Here is a 23,087-nt window from a genome sequence, read left to right as displayed (position 1 = left end):
GCAGAAGAAGGTAGTAAGAAAGGCCTGTGCTTGAGCCCCTGGGAATTCTCCGGAGCCAGTGCTGGACTGGATGGACAAATAGAATGATGTGGAAGACATGATCCATAGAGGACAACATGGAGGACAGTATTTTTCCGAACGCCAGTTGCTGTAAACCACAGGAGAGGAGGGTCTCATGTACTTGGGTCCTGCTTACAAGCAACTCATAAACATCTGGTTGGCCACTGCAAGAACAAGATGCTGGTCTAGATTGGCAATTGCCTTCATCCAGCAGGGCTCTTCTTGTGTTCTTAAGCAATTTCTTTTCTTCCAGGATGTCTACCGTAGATTCTGGCATATAAGATGACTTTTTAACCCCGGAAAATCCTCTAAAAAGTCGGGGGTCATCTTATATGCCGGGTATGGGTTTGCTGAGCAGCGGCAGTGGGCGGCAGGCTCCGCTCCGCAGTGGGAGGAAGCCGCCCAGCGAAGCCTGCTTAGCATCGCTGGGCAGCTTCCTCCCGGCGCAGAGCCCGCCACCCACTGTCGCTGCCCAGCGAAGCTGCCAATTTGGGGGGTCGTCTTATACGCCCAGTCACCTAATACGCTGGAATCTACAGTAGCCATTTATTTTCTATACCACCATTCATCCAAGGATCATAGGGCATTTTACAACATACATAGATGCATACAATAATAACTAATAAAAATAATACCCCCTTCCCTACAGTTCAGAAGGCCACAGATTGTCTAACTAGTAAAAATCTCGAGAGAAGAGGAATGCCTTTGCCCAGCACCTAAAGATGTTCAATGAAGGCACCAGGCAAGCTTCTCTGGAGAGAGCATTCCACATGGATGCTGAGGGCAAAGGAGGCAAATGGTACCCAAGAAGCAATTAAACCAAACTGAAAAGCTCAATGGATTATATCCAACTAAGTTATTCTCAGAGTAGAGCCATAGAAGTTAATGAACCTGTTAGTCACATCCAATAACTTCAATGGGTCACCTCTGAGTAGGACTAGCACTGGATAAAACCCAGTGGAGTATTTTTCTCCCCTGTCCTAATTTTGAAACAAGGATTAAAAAGCTGAGTCCTGTTTACTGACCTTAAGAGCTTGAGTTTTATGCATTTTGAAGAAAGAAATACCGTATTTTTCGCCCTATAGAGCGCACCAGCCCATAGGACGCACTTTTTTTGGGGGGGGGGAATAAAGGAAAATAAAAATATTCCCCCCCAGCCCCAAAGAGCAAAGAAGCCAGGACAGCGAGCGGGATGGATCCCGCTCGCTGTCCTGGCTTCGTTTTTAGCCTCGGGGCTGGGGGTCCGGGAGCGAAGGTGAGGTTGCGCAACCTCGCAATCGCTCCCGGAGCTTCCGGGGCTGGGGGCAGGGGAAGCCCGAGCTTCCCCCAACCCCAGCCCCCAGAACGGGTCCAAGAGCAATGGCGGAGTTGCGCGTAGCTTCGCCATCGCTCTCGGAGCTTGCGGGGCTGGGGGGATAGCTTTAGCGAAAGCCTGCATTCGCCCCACAGGAGGCACTCACATTTCCCCTTCATTTTTGGAGGGGATAAAGTGCGTCCTATAGGGCGAAAAATACAGTAAAATGTTGATTAAAACAAGATCATAATAATGTGTGTTTAAGAGCAATAGCCTATCTGTGTGAGTGGGACAAGGGATGACCATGGGGAAGAGACAGGATGAGAAACTGAGTGGCAACTGCTCACTTTAAAAATGCCACTCTGGCCCCCAAGTCAAAAAATAGATTCCTCATAAGAATGTGAGAATTGCCATACTGAGTTGGACCACAAATCCCACATTTTTTCCCTGGAGAGCTAGACTTGTCCCCGCCATACACCAAAGAACAAAACTTTCATAGAATCCCAGAATATCTCTAGATCCCGTTCCCTTGATGCTTAAAACACCTGTTTCCTGGAACTGCTAATTTTAACATGCAAGAGAAGAAGCTTACTCCATAGGAACATAAGGTAATCACAACAACTGCTTTTAGAAATACTTGCAGCCAAGTTGCTACTACTCTATTACGACCTGTCAGGTTTGAGGTGTTCCCTGGAGCACCCAGCACCACTCACAATTTTTAAACTATCGAACGCTTCCAAAGGTTCACAAATTAGTGCAGGGGAGAAAACATGTCACACACAAAAAACCGAACAGTCCACACTGCAAGCTGCGCAGCCATCCAAACAGAAATAAACGCCCTGCTTTAAGGAGAGAATTGCATTCTACAAAATACTGCAGTTTGAGAGTGCAAGGGCCTGGTGACACCAGTAGGCAGCTATACCTGAAGCCTACCTGCGGCAGGTAGTCACCATATCCAGCTCCCTGCAGTCATTTGCTGATGCTGCAGTTGGGGGCTTGATCCAGCGGCCGATAGCTGAAGCCTCTGGATTGCAGCAACATGCAGTGAGATACTGTTTGGTCCAGCAGTCAAAGGTTATACCAGTACAGTTGGGTACACCAGCATATTAGTGACAATATTCACATTTTTGTATGCAATTTCATCTAATATACAATTTCTCCCAAATATACAGTCATACCTCAGGTTACAGACGCTTCAGGTTGCGTTTTTTCGGGTTACAGACCACCGAAACCCGGAAGTACCAGAACGGGTTACTTCTGGATTTTGGCGGTCACGCATGCACAAAAGTGCTAAATCGCGCTTTGCGCATGCGCAGAAGCGCCGAATCACAACCCGTGCGTGTGCAGACGCACCGCTGCGGGTTGCAAACGTGCATCCCGCACGGATAACGTTCACAACCCTAGCGTCCACTGTAATGTATCTTTGCATGCTGTTTTCACTAATACCTGCATTTACACAAGCATGTTACATGAGCACACGTGTTTCTGTACACATTACTTGGCGGGAGGAACTGCACTGCAAAACTCAGAAAAGTGCAGATTCCAAAGGATGGCTGTGTGTCAGTTTGCATGTTTCGCAAAGGGCTGGTTAATTAATCTGGCCTTTATCTGTGAACTGAATCAAATTTCTCCCCTATCCCTGGCCAAAGTTGACCACAATGGGCTGTTCACCTGCGTATTCACCCTATTAAAATGCCTTCCTTTTGCCAGAAGGCAGATAATTATTTGTCACGGCAGGCCGCTAATTATCTGTTGTGGCAGGATCTTCAAAAGATGGGTATTGTACTGCAGAGTATTAAATAAACAAGTAATCAAGTAGGTAAGTGCCATCCTACCTGGCATATGCCACTGATGCACATATCCAGGGATTTGGCATTGCAACGAGTACCATCCAGAACTTTGGGGGCAAGTTCCACCACCAAGGGTTTCCCCAAAGCTTGGCACTTGAGGGCACATGGAGAACCGGGATCATCATAGACCGGGATCCATTCATAAAACTGTCCTTGGTACTTGACGTCATTGTAGGCTGAACACTGCTGAGCTCGAAAATCACCAGCATCTGAAGGGCAGTCCTGGAAAGAAAAGGAGATCAGCATTTTCCTTCAAATCAAATGTCTCATTCCACAACTAAAGCTGCATTTCTACTCTCCTGTTTACCTGCAAGCAAGCCTCATTGAACCAAACTGGACTTACAGTTGAGCAGGCATCTCTAAGGTTGGAGTGTATATTATTCTTTCCCTGACTGACAGAGCACTCCCAGGCAGGTCTACTCAGAAGCAACTTTTACTGAGCTCAGTGAGACTTACTTTTCAGTAGAATGTATATAAGACTGTAGGCATAGGCAAACTCCGGCCCTCCAGATGTTTTGGGAGTACAACTCCCATCATCCCTGACCACTGGTCCTGTTAGCTAGGGATGATGGGAGTTGTAGTCCCAAAACATCTGGAGAGCTGAGTTTGCCGATGCCTGACATATAGCAAAAGAAACGACTTCAAATACCACCAACATGTATTGCTTATGAACAATCCCTTCAACTTTTTTGCCATTATTTATTTGTTTGTCACTTAGGTTAGCTAACAATATACCATAATTCCCATATCTGGTATTTTATAGAAGTTGCATGCAATAAAGCAATTAACATAAATATATATAGTTTATCCAAGCATAATCTGTAACAAGATAATATTGTGGGACTTAAGTCATTTAATTAGCCTTTTCAGATTCTCCATAAATCAAGAGGGAGTGACATGAGAAATAAGACAAGGAGGGGGGGGGGATATGCTAATAGACTTATTTTACTCAAATTACTCTTAACACTGCATGTTGCTGAATTGCATCTTCTACTTAGTCATTACAATAGTGAACAAATAAACTCCACTTCTGTACAAATAATTCACATTGATGCCTTCTTTCTTTTATATTTATAAAGCTTGCAAGCCTAACCAAGTAAAAAAAATCCCATTATTTCCCTTGACGTTATAAAATGTGTCTTCGTTTTATGTCAGGTCTAGCATGGCACTATGAGTAGATTGAGGGGAGGAGAGGGGCAGAGATCAGGGAGTAGAAGCTAGATGACCCAGGTTAAAGCCCAAGTTGGATGAGGGCAGGTGGCCTAGGTGCCTCAAAAGATGTCGGAACCAGCGAGTGCAGAGCAATGAACAATAAGGTCAGGATATAGATCCAGGGGGAAGTATAAGTGGGTTGTCAGAGAAAGGCTCTGCCCCTGCATTGTTTATGCTTTTAAGTTTGCAAACGATGCACAATAATTGTTTTTACACTGTTTTGACGTATCCTTTAAATTGAAATGAATGTGCGTTGTATAGGTTACATAAATGGTTGCATACATTATGTAACTTATGTAATTTAAATAGCATTAAATGAGCAGTATAGCATTCTGTAGAAACTGACCTGCAACAGAATTTAAGCAGACCAGATTGTGACAAGTACACATCAAAACAGAAATCGCTGTCTTCTTATATCTGTTTCTGCTACACGTTTGGCATCATGTAAAAACAATGCAGATCTTGCTTTGGAGATACTCAGTTTACCCAACTGAAACTTTCTGCAAAGCAAATCTATAGGACTGACTAAAATGCACATGGTAAAGGTAAAGGGACCCCTGACCATTAGGTCCAGTCATGGATGACTCTGCAGTTGCGGCGCTCATCTCGCTTTATTGGCTGAGGGAGCCGGCATACAGCTTCCGGGTCATGTGGCCAGCATGACTAAGCCACTTCTGGCGAACCAGAGCAGCGCACGGAAATGCCGTTTACCTTCCCGCCAGAGCGGTACCTATTTATCTACTTGCATTTTGACGTGCTTTCGAACTGCTAGGTTGGCAGGAGCAGGGACCGAGCAACGGGAGCTCACCCCATCACGGGGATTTGAGCCGCCGACCTTCTGATCGGCAAGTCCTAGGCTCTGTCATGTAACCCACAGCACCACTCGCGTCCAAAATGCACATGAGTCGTTGATTAAATAAAATTTCCTCATATTGGGCTGCTAATTTAAGGTCAGTCCCAGGTTGCAGGTTGGGGTTAAAAAATGCAAAAGTCCTGCTGGCTCAGGCCAAGGGTCCGCCTAGTGCAGCATCCTGTTCTCCCATTGGCTGACCAGATGCCTACAAGCTGGATATGAGTACAACAGCACTAGCCAGCTGCAATTCCCATCAATTGGTATTCAGAGGCATAAAGGCAGGTCCAGCACCTGAAAAACTTAGAGGCCCCTGCATTACCATATAGCAAAACTAGGATTTATTCAACTGTTAGTATTCAATTAATGCAATGAGTGCTTGGGATTGAAAAGACACAAGGGCAAGGTATGAGTTTATGCGGAAAATATGGATTAATACAATGTTTTGTTTTGTTTTAACGTATTTATTATTATTTTTGCTAAATGACGGCCAAGTCGTGTTGGCAAATGCACAGCCGGCTTCTTGGCATAGAAGGACGTAAGATTTATGCGGAAATGGCCTAAATAAGTGTGTTTTTTCCCCTATGAATAGGACCCATAAGGATTATCTTAAACAGTTCCATATTCTGCACATCATAGCATTAGAATGTAGCTGTATATATAGAAATGGAAATATAAAACACAGGGCTTAAGAAAGATTGAAAAATCTCATTGGGCACTATATAAAAGAATAGCTTATGTAGTTCGTTTCGCCGAGATACCCATAAAAACATCTTAAGGCATACATATATTTTTGTTTTAAAAGTAAGCAGGTGAACAGCAGTGGTTAATAATCCCAGAAAACGCCTTCGTTGGTAACCGCAAATCCATTTTATGATTGAAATATCATTAATATTATTCTGAGACCTACTTATTCCACTTGACTCTTCTGATCTTTACTATTTATACACTTACAAATCCAGATGAAATCAATTTCATGGTAAAATGATTCTTGTTGTTTTAATAAAAACGACATTTGTATTCTCTAGGTGGGTTTTAGGGGTGTAATGGATCAAGGAGTGAAGCAGTCTTTGCAGACAAATCAATTCTGCAATGTTATATACTACCGCATTTCTCACACAATTCTTTAACTTCGGCAAATTCCAATCAAAGCTGATACCAAATTCCTTATTTGCAAAATGTTACTAGGAATAGATGACAGTGGGGGTGGGCAAACATTTTTTTGCCAAGGGATCACAATCTCCCAGCAGGGATTGCTTGACGAGTTGACAATTTCCACTGGTTCCTAAGGGGCATATTACTAATGCGTTGTCATGGACTGTTTGGACACACAGGAATGGTGCGAGGAACCAGGTGGGGAACTTTTGTTTAGTCGTTTAGTCGTGTCCGACTCTTCGTGACCCCATGGACCAGAGCACACCAGGCACTTCTGTCTTCCACTGCCTCCCGCAGTTTAGTCAAACTCATGCTGGTAGCTTCGAGAACACTGTCCAACCATCTCATTCTCTGTCGTCCCCTTCTCCTTGTGCCCTCCATCTTTCCCAACATTAGGGTCTTTTCCAGGGAGTCTTCTCTTCTCATGAGGTGGCCAAAGTATTGGAGCCTCAGCTTCAGGATCTGTCCTTCCAGTAAGCACTCAGGGCTGATTTCCTTAAGAATGGACATGTTTGATCTTCTTGCAGTCCATGGGACTCTCAAGAGTCTCCTCCAGCACCATAATTCAAAAGCATCAATTCTTCGGCGATCAGCCTTCTTTATGGTCCAGCTCTCACTTCCATACATCACTACTGGGAAAACAATAGCTTTAACTATACAGACCTTTGTTGGCAAGGTGGGGAACTACAAAGGCAAGAAAGTTCAGAGCCTGGGAAGTGGTGGTGGGACAAGGATGAGTGGCCAGAGGGAGAAGACTGGGAAGAAGCGGTAACACACTGCCACTTTGAATTGTTATACCTAAAAAGAGGGTGGGGAACCAATTTAAAAAGCAAGGGGAAAAATAAGAAGGAATCAAACAGGACAGAAGGAATTCTGAGTTGTGTCCACTGTTAATTCCACCCATGGGTAGGCCAGCTAAAATTAATGGGCTGTTCTTTGAGTCGAATGTAGCAGTTTACAACTCTCTCTTAGGATGGAAGAATGAGGCTGGTTCAGGAGGCATCAGGGGCTGCAAAAAATGCAGTGCAGGCTTTGAGAAATAGCTTTCCAGTTTCACCAACATTGATTGAGTCCAGGGAGCACTTCATATTCTCTCTCTCTCTATATATATATATATGCACTTCATATACTATAAACACACACACACACACAAGGTATATTTTAAAAAGTATACACTTAAAAAAATAAAATGTGACAGTGTCAAATAATCACAGCTCAATGTGGAAAAAAGATGGTCCAGACTTGCGCGCGAATGCATGCAAAAGTGGCATCAACCAGAAATACTCCAGTTTTCAACGTCATCCCTGCTTTAGTATAGCAAAAGGTGTACAGAACAGCCACATAAAGTGAACAGTGTGCCATATTCCAAATAAAGAACAAAACATATACAGTGGTGCCCCGCAATACGAATGCCTCGCAAGACAGAAAACCCGCTAGACGAAAGGGTTTTCCGTTTTGGAGGTGCTTCGCAAAACGAATCTCCTATGGGCTTGCTTTGCAAGACGACAATGTCTTGCGAGTTCCTGCTGGGGTTTTTTCATTCCCCCCCTTTTCTAAGCCGCTAAGCTGCTTATCAGCTGATCCGATCAGCAGATAAGCCGCTAAAAGCCGCTAAAAGCCGCTAATAGCGCTAATCCGCTAATCTGTCAATGGGCTTGCTTCACAAGACGAAAAAACCGCTAGACGGAGAGAATCACAGAACGGATTCTTTTCGTTTTGCGAGGCACCACTGTAACCCCCTACCTCAACTAGGCCCTAATCTAGAAATCAGAACCTGACCCACTGCAAAGAAGATAATACATGAAATATACTCGGAGTCGAGAGTGGATTTCATGCTCTTTATTCAGCTCATAGTGGTGAGGAGGAATGGAAGTTCCCCCAGGATGTCTGTTTTATATACATTATTTACACAATGGGCCCCACGTGATTGGCTAATTCCAGGATTCTCCTGTAGGCCAATCAGGTTGTGGATTCACTTCCACCTGGAGCTGGATTGGGTGGCTCCTGCGGACCAATCACGCTGCTGCATTGTTCTAGGACCAATCAGACTGCTGCATTTTGGATCCTATTCAACTCAGTACATAACAATACATTTCTGAGCTGGGGTGTAGGTGGGGGTGCATTGCAAATAACCAAGAATTCCTTGAATATTTAAGGCCTTAAGTCTGTAGTCTGGTTTCTTACAAAAAAATGTATGCCGAACAGTCTCATTAATTTATTCTGTTTTTTTCTATACTCCACTATGGGGGGGGGGCGGGTCTGCTCTCCTGCTTTTGAAAAAGGAGCATGCCAGACTTTCTAGATGCAATACCAAGCGCACTTGGTTTTTCCCCCTGCAAAAATGCTTTTTAAAAATTTGGAACCCCTCCCTGGCCCTGGGGTGGAAACCAAGTGGGCACCCACTGGGCTGGCCACTCGCAATGCTATCCCTGGTGACCCTTTGCGGGCTGCTGGAGAGGGAGTGTAGCACCTGCTTTTCACGTGGAAGGTTCTGGATTCAATACCCGACATCTCCAGGTGGGAGTGAGGAAGTCCTGTCTGAAATGCTGAAGAGATGCTGCCAGTTAATTTAGACAATACTGAGTTAGATGGGCCAATGGCACGATTCAGGAAAAAAACTCTCTCTCTCTCTCTGTGTGTGTGTGTGTTCATGTGATGAGCTGGTCCTTATTGTTGACGTCAGTATCTGATGGCCTCCACTCAGGTCCTTCCCTAGCAATTCCCCAGAACCTGGTTATACTGGTTTTAAATAACAACACTTTGGAAGTCCCGAGCCCCAAGGAGGTTAGATTGGCCTCAATCAGGGCCAGGGCCTTTTCAGCTCTGGCCCCGGCCTGGTGGAACACCCTACCGCAGGAGGTCAGGGATTTGACATCTTTCCGCAGGGCCTGCAAGATGGAGCTGTTCCACCTGGCCTTTGGGTTGGACTCAGTCTAACCCCCATCCCCGTTTATATTTATATTTATTTTTTTGGATGGAACCCCTTATATGGGATCTGTATATAAATTTTTGCTTGGCTCTTTTTGCTGGCCCATGTAGGACCAGCATGGATAGTTGGCCCCGGTGAATATTTGACGTTTTCTCCCCTTATGGCTTTGATCTGTAGGCTACCATTAAAGCAAGGCTGCAATTTAAGCTGTATTTTAAGCTATATTCTAACTTTTTAATCAACTGTTGTTGTTTGTTTTGTTTTTGTTTTTTTAATGTTGTTAAAGTATTTATATTTAGTGTTAGCTGCCCTGAGCCCAGTCTTGGCTGGGGAGAGTGGGGTATAAATAAATATTTTTTTATTATTATTATTATTATTATTATTATTATTATTATTATTATTATTATCAAAGGCTGGAGCAAACTGCACATACACCCTGTCTTGTAGGAAATATGGGTTCCTTGGAGCATGGCATAGTTCCATTGTCATGAAAGAATTCCATATATATATATTTACTCATATGCCAGACATATGTGAATTTTGTGTATTGCCCATGATCTTGGCCTGAGAGTGTATCAGACAACTCAGAATTAAATGCAATGCACAGATGGCAAAGCAGGACGAAATGGAACAAGACAGGTGGCTCTTATTTGCAAAAAGAGGGAGCAATTAGGAATTGTATCCGATATCGGAGTTTTTTTTCATCTACCGGACTTGACTCACCCAAGTGTTTGTTCCACTGGTAGATGCCAGCAGTTTGCTCCATTATGTGGCTCAAGCCTTCCAAAACCCATCCAAGGGAAAAGGAGGAGGGGAGACTGTAGCGACTCAACGTCTTTTTTTTACAAGACTTGTGTGCTGTCTTGGTCGAGAAGCCATTTGGCACCAGCCAGCTTTTATAAAAGTGGGCGAGGAGCTGGCTAGTTTTATGAGAGATTAAAATGATTCAATACATCCACTAAGCAGAACCTCCCACTGGAGGGTGTAACAGTCATATTTCAGAACGGTACTCCACCACCGAGTCCAGGAAACACGCGCTATATTTATAAGCAAGCACTGAGTTCGTGCCATGATTCCCATGGAGCTGCAGAAAAGTCACTGGATGTAACATGGGCTGGAGATTTCAATGTCCTAACCACCTTCAGACCTTTTTAAAAGCAAGTTTCTAGTTCTCATTGTTATTTATTTAAAGCCTGGTTTTTTTAATAATAATAATAATAATAATAATAATAATAATAATGTCAAGGCAGCTAATGCACAGAAGCAATAAAACAGCATCATAAAACTGGACCGCCAAAATATTTTTAAAGTGTATATTCACTGTCTGGTGTTAATTCCAGAATCTAGGGGAGATGTTGACTAAGGCGGGGGGGGGGGATCGATGGAATGGGGGAAATGAATAGTGTTGCTGCAGAGGGCAGTTAATTTGACTGGGGCGCAGCAACAGCAGGGAAGGGGGCATTTAACCCTTTTGCTCTGGTGCTGTTTTCCAGACAAAAAAATAATCCCCTGTTATTTTCTCCCTTGTGGAGCACACAGTTGGGGTGGGAGAGAAGCAGCCTTGATCAGGAAAGCAACTTGGCTGAGAAACCCCTGTATTCCCCATTCCTTTCTGTGCAGTGCTCTCCCTGGGAGATGCTTATGGGGCAATCATTATCAGGCCTCTACGGTGATCTTTTAGTGGAGTAAGGAAGGGCTTGTCCTTCTCATCGTGTTATAGGATGTGTTATAGGACGTGCATTTTAGATACAGTGGTACCTTGGTTCTTAAACTTAATCCGTTCTGGAAGTCCGTTCCAAAACCAAAGCCTTCCAAAACCAAGGCGTGTGTTCCCACTGAAAGTAATGCAAAATGGATTCATCCATTCCAGGCTTTTAAAAGCAACCCCTAAAACAGCAACTTAACATGAATTTTACTATCTAACGAGACCACTGATCCATAAAATGAAAGCAATAAGCAATGTACTGCAGTCACACGATCAATCAATCAGTAGCTGAACTGGGTTCCACACAGTCACAAAAACAAAACAAAAAAGCCATAAAAACAAAAACGCAAAATAAATAGCAAAAACAGACAGACCTCAGCGTAACACTCAAAACAGAAGAGTGCCACTCAAAACGGAGCACATTAGGCTTCTGAAAAAAGTTCACTAACCAGAACACTTACTTCCAGGTTTGTGGTGTTTGGGTTCCAAGTTGTTTGAGTACCAAGGCGTTTGAGAACCAAGGTACCACTGTACTGTACATTTTTTAATTATTATTTTAAAATTGTTTTTTTAAAAAACTAGTCATCTGCATTTACCGTATTTTTTGCTCTATAAGACTCACTTTTTCCCTCCTAAAAAGTAAGGGGAAATGTGTGTGCGTCTTATGGAGCAAATGCAGGCTGCGCAGCTATCCCAGAAGCCAGAACAGCAAGAGGGATTGCTGCTTTCACTGCACAGCGATCCCTCTTGCTGTTCTGGCTTCTGAGATTCAGATTTTTTTTCTTCTTGTTTTCCTCCTCCAAAAACTAGGTGTGTCTTGTGGTCTGGTGCGTCTTATAGAGCGAAAAATATGGTAACTTAAGTTGCTTGGAGAAGTTTTCTGTATAAAGCACCGAAGAAATGTAATAAATTTCAATACCACAAGGGAAATGGACTAATACAACCCTCCCTGGGTCCCACTTCTCTGAGTGGGAGCCATGAAGGCAGCAGTTCCTTGAAATAAAACGTTTGAATCTCCCATATAACATATAATGTTGGTCTGTCCTTTGGGGAGAGAAGCCTGTGCCTGGACTGTCCCACTACAAAACTGCAGGTGGGCTCATAGCAACATGTGAAGCTTGACCTTACACCAAACCAGACCTTTAAGTCCATTTAGTTCAGTATTGTCTGCACTGACTGGCAGCTACTGTCCAGGATTTCAGGCAAGGATTCTTCCCCAGCCCAATTGGAGATGCTGGAGATTGAACATGCGTCATTCTGCATGCAAAACAGATGCTCTACCCAGAGCTGTGGCTTATATGATCAAATCTTCCATTTTTATTTTTTTTATTTTAAAAAGGGCTGCCATGTGGGGGATAAACCCAGATGTCAGGGGGAAAGGATTTTAAGGGAAGGTGAATTTCTGTGTTCAATGATTTATTTATTTTGGTATAAAGTAAAGGGACCCCTGACCGTTAGGTCCAGTCCTGGCCGCTCATCTCGTTTTATTGGCCGAGGGAGCCGGAGTACAGCTTCCGGGTCATGTGGCCAGCATGACTAAGCCACTTCTGGCGAACCAGAGCAACACACAGAAATGCCGTTTACCTTCCCCCTGGAGTGGTACCTATTTATCTACTTGCACTTTGATGTGCTTTCAAACTGCTAGGTTGGCAGGAGCAGGGACAGAGCAATGGGAGCTCACCCTGTCGCGGGGATTCGAACCGCTGACCTTCTGATTGGCAAGTCCTAGGTTCTGTGGTTTAACCCACAGCGCCGGTATAGAGAAGTATTAAATTGTACAGGCCCTTCTCCTGCAGTCTGACAGGACTGGCTTGTTGGACTGGAGAGGTGAAGCAAAAGCAGGCAGTGAGAAGTCAGGCAGCTCATTGGCCCTTTAGGTTACCTGACAGCTGCCGAGTCAGCTGCAGTACCTCTGTCTGGCCATCCGTAGTGGTGGCGCCCAAGGGCAGCAGGCAACAGCTCCCTCTTCTGGTGGGCTTCTTAGCACAGTGGTTCCCAAACCCTTTTCTCCAGGGACCCGTTGACGGTCTTGGCAAATCGCTTCCATGATTTTTCTACCTGCTGTGGCTCATGCACTCTGCTCAATGCTGCACGATGTCTAATTGTATTTTTAGTCCTGTTTTTAAATTTTGTTTTGTATTTTGATGCATTACAATTTTCATTCCACATAATACAATGTAAGAAAAAAGAAGAAGAAGAAATAAACAGTTCAGTTGGTTAGAGCATGGGGCTAAGAATGCCAAGGTTGCAGGTTCAATTCCCGTATGAGACAGCTGCATGTTCCTGCAATGCTAGGGCTTTGGACTAGATAATCCTCAGGGTCCCTTCCAACTCTACAACTCTTATCATTCTATACATTTTTTTAAAATTATGCATATTTAATAGGGGTATGTCATGGACCAGCTGAATGAAGCTCAGATGGCCATGGACCAGTTTGGCACCCCACGGTATTAGGGTCTGAAAATGGTCACCAAGCTCCCTCGTTCAAGACTCCTAGCATTTTTTGCATTAGATCAGCCGTGGCAGACCTCTGGTTGTCCCTGCCAGCCCCAGCCAGCATGGCCAATGCGTGGGGATGATGGGAACTGTAATCCAAAGAGACCTGGGAGGGTCACAGGTGCCTCAACCCGGCACTTGATTGATAGTATATCTTAAAGCAGTAATGATATGGTGTTATGTACTAAACTTGGATCCTAGAACAATAGGCAAGTAGGATCCTAGAATGCAACAACTGATTGGCCTGCAGGAAAAGACCAATCAGGCTCCAGGAGAGAAGCAGAATCAGCCTATTAGGCTGGTAGGATCCTAGAATGCAACAACTGATTGGCCTGCAGGAAAAGACCAATCAGGCTCCAGGAGGGAAGCAGAATCAGCCAATCAGACGGGACTCATTGTGTAAATAATGTATATAAAAGCCTGAGGTTTGGGGGGCAATTCAATCACTGTTTTACAAGCTGCAATAAAGAGCATGAAATCACTACAGGACTCATATGGGAAGGGAGGTTTCTGCATGCCCACCCTCTGTTTTGTCCCCTGGAGCAGCTCCAGTTTGGAACAGTGATCCACTGACGATCCTTGGGGTGTGTGAAAAGGCAATGTACAAGCACTGCTTCAGGGGGGAAGCACCCCAAGGAAGTGTCACAGGCTGCTACTAAGCAGCTACTTTTTATTGTTGAACCTGCACTTCCTCCTCCTCCTCCTGGCTTTACCTTGTGGAACTTTCCATGACTCCTGACACCACCCTAATGCTTTAATTCCTGTACCTGGTATTATGTCTTGTTTCCTATCTTGCTGAGACTTGTTCTCTTGGCTTGCAGTCCTATCCTAGCTGTGGCGCAATCCTTCCCCACCCCCCCAGCCCCAGGCTCCAATCCAGCACACATTCCTGATTCTGACTTTGGATTAATTCTTGGCTTTAGTCTCCTATATTCTGACTCTCTGGCTCTTTGCACGTTTGGCTCCAGAAGGAGAGTCCACAACAATGTGCATCAGTAGAGCACTTTACCAACTAGAAAACAAAGCAGAACCTTATACAAAAGCAACGAAATTCTGGGGGGGAGATGTGGGAGACGATCCACAGAGCCACCACCAGACAGTTTAGCTCTGGACAAGAAGAAAACCGCCAGCAGTTTATTTTACAAACTGCATTTGCAAAGGCGCACAGATCGTTTCCAGATCTTGGACCAAAGAACGCTATTGTTGCATCATAAGAATGACAGCTTTGCTCTACAACGAGTAGCAAAGGGTGCACAACTGTGGAGTTAACACAGAGCCCAGGCACCAGGTTGGAATGAAGCGCAAAGTGAGCTTTATGTTTTTCCCTGCTTCTCCTTGCACAACACTGTCTAGCGTCCCTGGTGTTTCTACATCTAGTATCACACACACACACACACACACACACACACACACACACCCTTTGTAAAGGAGGAGAGGTAACAATCCAACAAACTACGTACAACAAAAAGCCAAAATTAAACAGGAATATAATGAGGATTGCAAAATCCAATGGTAGGCTACCCTGACCTTCAGCTACATGCCCCTGCTGACAAACGGGTCACTATCTCTAAACTATTCTGAGGGCTTCCATATGCTATGTGGTGTCTGAGAAATGCAGATCACAGCTCCCTGTCTAGGCATCTCAGGAGGAGCTAGAACTTGGGCTGTGTTTTCCACAGCTTCTGTTGCACTGGTTTCCTTGGGGAGGCACCAGAGACTCTGAGCCGGATTGTGCTAGATAGATCATTCATGCTGGAACTGCTACCAAAGAGGAGTGAAGGGGTCTCTGGATCCTCCTACCACCTGTATCATCTCTTTGGCATTTCTCCAGACCCGGCTCCTGGTTTCAGTAGCTTCAGGAGTTTAGGGACTCATGACACCTGCAAAGAACATTCCCCCTGAAATATCCTTACCACTGCCAATCTTCCAGACCCTGCAAACACTTGTCTCGAGCCCCGTGAGTAACTTTCTTCCACTCCGGAAACACAGATTGTATGATTCTTGGGGCAGGAAACTGGTTTTTTGTTTGTTTGTTTTTTTGCTTGAGTTGCTCCGTTAAGGGCCATCGATGCTACTAAATAAATGATGCCAATGATGTCATTATGTTAAACATAGCAAGTCATATATAACTCATATTTCAGGGGATCAATATATGTGAACACATGCTAGCTTCTGTGTTTGTTTTTGCTGAGCAGTAACAGGTTAAGTGGAAGGCTTTACAGAATGTGATCTTGACATATTTTGGCATATGGACAAAATCTAGCCCAGGTTAAACACTTCTAAAGCCCACATTGATCCATTAAGGTGTTTAACGTTCTTTCATCAAAATCAATGGGACTTAAATGCTGACTTTATTTGAATAGAGTCACATAAATGCAAGGAGTTTTGTTTCCTGTGCAGCAAAATAGGAAGAAAAATGCATTCATGTTGCACAACTGTTTAGGAATTGCGCCTGCAAATTTTGTCATCACTGCTAGGCAAAAATAAACATTTAAGGCTCTGTCATTCTTTTTAAAAAAACAAACGAACTAAAAAACACTAAGTAGGATGTCTGAAGCTTTACAGCTGCTTTGTTTTATGGCAATTAGAGCAGTCAAACAAAAAGACAGATGAGACTCACATTATTGCTGCAGGTTTTATATCGAATATTCCTGCCTTCACAGTTCCTGGAAAAAAACAAAGTTTGAAAGGAATGACCAAGTAGAGTAACATTAAAAGGCTACCCTTTCCCATAAATAATTTTCTAAAATACTGGATATATGTTACGGCTTCTCAGATTTAACTGAAAAGATGATTAAGTAAGGATGACTGTCTGATGAAGCAGTTACAGCTTTTCCTGTTAGGCTTACAGCTGTGCAAAGTCACAACTCACTGAGACGTTTCTGAAATATTATTCATAAAGCATTATACTGTTTACCAGCAGTCAGTTTTGACAAATGATTTACAGGATTAACAACAAGAGCCCTCCAAATCGCACCAAGCCAGTTATTCATGAGCAAATACTCATCTTATGGGAGGCAGGGCCATAAGGGAAGGCCAGCTAGATGCCTGTGGAAAGCCAAAAGAAAAGGCTAAAGTAAAAGGTAAAGGACCCCTGGACAGTTAAGTCTAGTGAAAGGTGACTATGGGGTGCAGCGCTCATCTTGTTTTCAAGCCGAGAGAATCTGCATTTGTCCACAGACAGCTTTCCGGGTCATGTGGCCAGCAGGACTAAACCGCTACTGGCAAACGGAACACCGTGATGGAAACCAGAGCACATGGAAACACTGTTTACCTTCCTGCCACAGCAGTACCTATTTATCTACTTGCACTGGTGTGCTTTCGAACTGCTAGGTTGGCAGGAGCTGAGAAAAAGCAATGGGAGCTCACCCCATCGCGGGGATTCGAACCACCAACCTTCTAACTGGCAAGCCCAAAAGGCTCAGTGGTTTAGACCACAGCGCCACCTGCATCCCACCATAAGAAGCACCCAAGCACAGGAGCCCTCTCCCCTCCTGTGGCTTCCAACAACTGGTTTTCAGAAGCATTGCTGCCTCCAACCATGGAGAAAGAACATCGCCGTTGTGGCTAAAAGGTAAAGGGACCCTTGACCATTAGGTCAAGGCGTGACCGACTCTGGGGTTGCGGTGCTCATCTCGCTTTATTGGCCGAAGGAGCTGGCGTACAGCTTCCAGGTCATGTGGCCAGCATGACTAAGCCGCTTCTGGCGAACCAGAGTAGCACATGGAAACGCTGTTTACCTTCCCGCCGGAGTGGTACCTATTTATCTACTTGCACTTTGAGGTGCTTTCGAACTGCTAGGTTGGCAGGAGCAGGGACCGAGCAACGGGAGCTCACCCCATCACAGGGATTCGAACCACTGACCTTCTGATCAGCAAGTCCTAGGCTCTGTGGTTTAACCCACAGCACCACCCGCGTCCCTCTAGCCTTTGTGGCTAGTAGCCATCAATAGCCCTGTCCTCCTATTAATGCCATTTAAGTTGGTGACCATACCGCGGGAACAAGTTCCATAGTTTAACTAGACACTGGCTCTCTAGAACAGCAATATCTCAAGGGTCAAAGGTTCCCCCACTCCTGCAGTAAGCCCTTGTATTATTGAATAAGACCATAGTTGCATCCATTTAGTTTTTCCTTTACCGGAGCAGATTTTAATGTAACCACCCCAGATCTCCTGTGTTGGGAGATTCGGCCTCTGAATAACCCCCACCCACCCCCTTCCTGTTTTGTATCATTCGTGACTTCAAAGTGCAATATGAAAGACCAACCTGCCATTTAAGCATCTCCTTAGAGAATAGGATGCTCCTCCTCCGCAAGTACGCGAACAATCGCTCCAAGCACCCCAGGCGTCCCAACCGCCTTCTCTGTCTTCGTCAGACTGGGAAATTCTTGAGGTCTGGAAACACGACAGAAAGAAAAGTAACTCAGCAGCCCAGGAAAGTTGCATATTTTGCAAATCCTTTTAACTGGTTGTTTACCCTGGGGAGATTCCTAGTCTGGTGGTAATAAGCAGAGATTCCCATTCCAAAATAAATTATTATGTCAACAGAACAAAGGAGTGATATATTTGCAACTGGAAAGAATCGGTCCAAAATAAAAGCGGTTTTTCTCTTCTTTCATAACTTCGTTTTCGTCTCTTCTGGGGCTTCTAAATTCAATTATGAGCACCAGGCGTTGAAAAACTCCATTTCCACACCAATCTGCGAAAGTGATGTAAACAGCACACTTCAAGGAGTTGGGTCGAGTAAGAGCTCAAGGCAACACGACAAGCCTCCAGAGTCATTTTGCTTACACTACAGTATAAAGTAGTAATGAATGCCCATGTGCTGTGGAAGTGGCGTCATAAAAAGCACCAATTCCCAAACTGCCAGCGTGCCATGAGAATGAAAAGCAATAAATCATGGATGGGGAACCTCAAGAGCGGCAGCCGGATGTGGCCCTCCAGGCCTCGCTATCTGGCCCTTGAGACTCTCCTCAGCAGGTTGCCCAGAAAGGAGCTGAAAATGTTCCCTGTGCTTGCTTTAAATAAAGTCTCATGTGAGATCAAAAGTGGGTGGACACTATTGAACACACACACATACTGAGGCTGGATCTTGATTATCTGTGTGATTCATAACTGAAAGCTTGGGGTGGCACATCCCGTGGCCTGTGGCAAACGGTAATGTGTTATGCCGCTGTGTCCCCGCAACCTCCCTTAGCTGGGTTGTGGAGCACTATGATGGGTTTTGGCAAGATCTTACCAGAAGCTGGTGGTGGAACACCCAAGGCAGCTGCCTAACCCTGTCTTATGGGTGGGTTGGCCCTGTGAAAGCTTCCATTCAGACCTGTTTAGGCATTAAGATCTGCAGATGAGGCCCTCTTGGTAGTTCTACAACCCTTAGCAGCTTGGGGTGGTGGTTACCCAGGAAAGGGCATTCTCGAGCTTGTGGAACTTCCTCCCCATAGAGTAGGGTCTTGACATCTTCATTATACAACATTAGGCAAATGCTGAAGACACACCTTGGCTTTTGTCACCTGGGAAGTATATTTTTAGGACTCACCTTCTTCCTATGATAGTGGGATGTTCTAAACTGTTTTTAACATTGTGTTTTAATTGTAGTAACATACACCAGGACCTTGGAGTGAAGGGCCAGTTAATAATACAGTGGTACCTTGGTTGTCGGACTTACCGGTAACAGTGGCGTAGCGTGGGGGGTGCAGGGGGGCCGGCCGCACCGGGCACAACATCTGGGGGTTAGGGTTAGGGGGCGCAAATCCACGGGTTAGGGGGCGCAAATTACTTGCCTTGCCCCGGTTGCTGACAACCCACGCTATGCCACTGACCAGTAATCCATTCTGGGAGTCCGTTTGACTCCCGGAATGGTTAGAAAACCAAGGCATGGCTTCCGATTGGCTGCAGGAGCTTCCTGCACTCAATTGGATACTGCAGAAGCCGTGTCGGACGTTTGGATTCCAAAAAACGTTTGCAAACCGGAACACTCACTTCCGGTTTTGCAGCATTTGGGAGCTGATTTGTTTGACAACTAAGCCATTTGACAACAATGGTACCACTGTAATAATAATAATAATAATAATAATAATAATAATAATAATACACATCACAGTATTCCAATCATGATCTTACCTATGTATGAATCACAGCAGCTAAGCTATCACTGTGCAGGAAAGGAGTCGTTGGTTTACCACCTGAAGATGATAATAGGCACTCCTCACTACAGAGATCACATGAGTCTCCAGTGACAGAGGTGGATCTAGGAACACCCCTCAAACTAAGCACCTGTTCCTTCAGAAGGAGTGCAACTTTATCCAGAACCAGTGAGTTGCCCAATTCCCAGAACTGAGAACTTCTTGCCCACAAAGTCTTCCCAAGATTCAAACTCAACTTGTTGGCTCTCATCCAAGCCACCAACCCATCTAGTCCCACAAACGTACACACACACACACAATCAATCAATCAATCAATCAATCAATCAAACAGTGAAATAAATAAACAAACAACCCCCCTGCAATGTAGGAATTACAGCTAAAGAATCCCTGGCAGATGGCCATCTAATCTCTGTTTAAAAACCTCCAACGAAGGACAGTTCATCACCTTCCAAGGTAGATCACTCCAACCTGTTTCTCCAAGGCTTGGAACTTTGCTTAGTCTATTCACTTCCAAGGGAGGAAAAGGAAGCTTCCTTCCCATTCACTCACCCACCCAGGGTAGAAATTGACTAGTCTTCCAGAAAGAGGACCACTTCTAAACAGGACTGGCTTACAAGAAAAGATCTTGGAAGGTGCCAAGTGATGGACTGGAGTCCAACATTCCCGAGAATCTAATCAGAAGAAAGCCTGCCAGCCTACCTCTTTAAATACCAAGCAAGGGCAGCTGACAAATGATCCCTGCTCTCTGTGCATGGGAACTGCCACTCCAAAGTGCTCATCCTTCCATGGACTGGGCCAGTACACCCAAAGTCTGGCCTATGAACCATAAATATGAGGAGGAGGAAGACAGTGCTGGGAACGCTGGCTCTACACGTACTCGTTTCCTAATCTTTAGCCCCAAATCCGGTAACCTAAAAATGCATTAGTGCTGCTGGCCAGTCTAATAATTCAAAAACAAGCAGTAAACTTCTTTTTATAAGCAGTAACTACTTTTCCATAGCACGTCACTCAGGTTTGAAGCAAAGCCACGGCAAACTTTATTGGATACCTTAATTTTGTTTTCACAAAATAAAGTATGTTGACAAAGAGATTTGATCTTGGCCTTAAATGGCTTGGATTAAGTGGTACTGATGCTGCGAGATGTAGCTGCACATAAAGAACACCTAATCATCTGTATTTTCCATAGGATTATGTTTCTGACCTTTCCAGGCGTTTACACAGGTAGCACAGTCATAGCACAGTCAAATGCAAGCAAAATAAAAACGGAGCTCAATGGAGTTCTTAACAGTGATAAAATTGTGCACATAGAAAGCACACGATTGTCAGCCATGGCCCAGAGAACCATGCAAATACATTTGCGCACCCATGAAGTGATTTTCAGGTCCAAACTTGATGTAGAATTTGTCACATATATAACCTTTGGATAGTTACTGTAGGGAAGCCAGATCCGGACATTCGCAAGAGGGCCAGATCAGGACTGTGGCAAGAGGGGCTCTAAACCTTTGTCCTGAGCAGAATGCACTCACCATCACCACCTGCCTGGTGCCTGCTGTCTGAAATGGGAGAAAAGTGTCATGGAATTCTACTCAATATTGATCCAGATCAGATTCCAATGTATAGTTTAGCAGAGTAAAAACTTAAACACGTTTCAGGATTCCCAAAAATTGGACCAGAGGCAATTGTATTGCATCCAGCTGAAGGCAAATGAGCATAATGGTCACAAATCCAATACATCCAGGATTTGCACTGTCCCTAAGAAATCCAGTTGCGTGCTGAGGTCCCCAAAACACCCTGAACCCCAATAACTCACACATCACACATAAATTTTTGTTTAAGGTTTTTGGCATAATTTTGGCCACAACTTTATTTGCATACAAATTGTGAGTGGTTGCTTAGGCATTGGTACGACTAGCTGTCCCACCCGCCTTGGGGACAGCACTGACTCCCGGATTCCAGCGGAAGCCAGTGTGGAGGAACAAGTTCAGGGATAGGCGGAGCTGCGACACAGACCCTCAGCTTCTCCCTGCATGCTCCCAGGGACTTACACGGCCCAAGCCCGATTCCAGGGGCTTGGACGAGGGGGTAGTAAGACCCTGAATTCCTTTAACGGAATTCCCACGCAGCAACCTCATTGGAGGGGCAGGCACAGCCAATCCATACCCCTCCACCAACCAATTTAGACCAATGCCTAACCGCCATTCGAGCACCTTACGCTCGCCGCCAACCACTCACAGCTTCAGACACACCCTCAACTTATCCGCCACTGAACTCAACCACACATCATTCCCAACAGACGACAGATGAACCCCATCCTTCATAAACAATTCAGTGGCTCTAAACTTAATCAAGGGGTGTGGAATCACAAACCCGCCCAGATCAACCACCAACTTGCTGACTGCGGCATTAATCCGTTTTCTGGAACGCTCGGTGGCTTCCACACAAGGGCTACCCCTCCATTTACAGCGCTGTAATAACTTTGACCAAATTATTTTCGTTGGCGGCACCAAGGCCGCCAAATCCCTCACATCTCCCAATATCATAGCACGCAGAACAAAACAAGAATGTGACACCAAATCGTTCTCCCCAAGCTGAATGACAATCGCCGTAGGAGGGCCCTCCAAGAGAACACGCCTCTGGATAAGCGGCAGCAGTTCCTTCCACAGCATTCCCCTTCTGGCGAACCAGGACACTTTCGCTTCCTGCGGAAAGCCAAGATGGTCACCCAAGCCAGACTGACGAGCTCTGCGAGCTGCCCAGTGCACAATACTGTGCCCCACAATCCAGATACGTGTAGGGGCTTGACCTAGGGTAAAACAGATATGTAAGCACACGAAATTGCATCATTTACGCACATAACCCTTGTATGCGTCCGACCTCCAACGACCCAGGTCTTTTATCCTTCTTGCCGATAAACCCCAATGAGCGGCCGTCGTCGCGGCCCCAATCCTGAAAGAATGAGGTGCGAACTCAGCATCCGCCAGGCCGCAGGCCGCAATGGCCTTGCGGAGGACTTTAGAAAACTGGTGACGAGCCAAGGGGTGCCCATCCTTGTGAACAAACAAGGGGCCCCTACCTGGTGGACGCAAGGTTAAATACCTCTGGAGGTCCTTGACTGGACAAGGGCCCTTCTCTCCAGTGGCGGGGAGCCGAATCACCGCTCCCTTACCTTGCTGATCAGTTTTTGAGCTCCTGACGTTGACTTGCACCTCAGACGGAGACAAACTCACGTCCTCTAGTAATAGGCCCCTGGAACCACCACCCCGTTTAGGTTCAAGTACCACTTCACCCACTCTCAGGGCCCCGAAGAAGGCTAAAGAAAAGGCTGCAGAGAACAGCCGGGCCTCAAACTTGGACCAACAGATGCTCCTTAGTTTAACACGCATCCGAGACAA

At 45.2% G+C, this 23,087-nt stretch overlaps 1 protein-coding gene across 3 annotated transcripts in view; it reads right to left on the bottom strand.

Moving 5' to 3' along the window:
* Window positions 1-23,087, bottom strand: part of ADAMTSL3 (ADAMTS like 3) — a 285,673-nt gene that overhangs the window by 172,835 nt on the left and 89,751 nt on the right. For all 3 annotated transcript variants that reach the window (XR_014213399.1, XM_082198243.1, XM_082198244.1), the window contains 3 exons: window positions 17,817-17,944; window positions 16,172-16,217; window positions 3,190-3,426 (listed from right to left, as the gene is read on the bottom strand). Coding sequence is in view for 2 of the 3 variants with exons in the window: in XM_082198243.1 (XP_082054369.1) it covers window positions 3,190-3,426; window positions 16,172-16,217; window positions 17,817-17,944 (411 nt within the window). In the remaining variant the exon portion in view is untranslated. The remainder of the gene's footprint in view (window positions 1-3,189; window positions 3,427-16,171; window positions 16,218-17,816; window positions 17,945-23,087) is intronic.

Source organism: Podarcis vaucheri (assembly GCF_965113315.1).
Source record: "Podarcis vaucheri genome assembly, chromosome: 14".
Taxonomy (NCBI): Eukaryota; Metazoa; Chordata; class Lepidosauria; order Squamata; family Lacertidae; genus Podarcis; species Podarcis vaucheri.
This window is presented reverse-complemented; position numbering and strand designations above follow the sequence as displayed.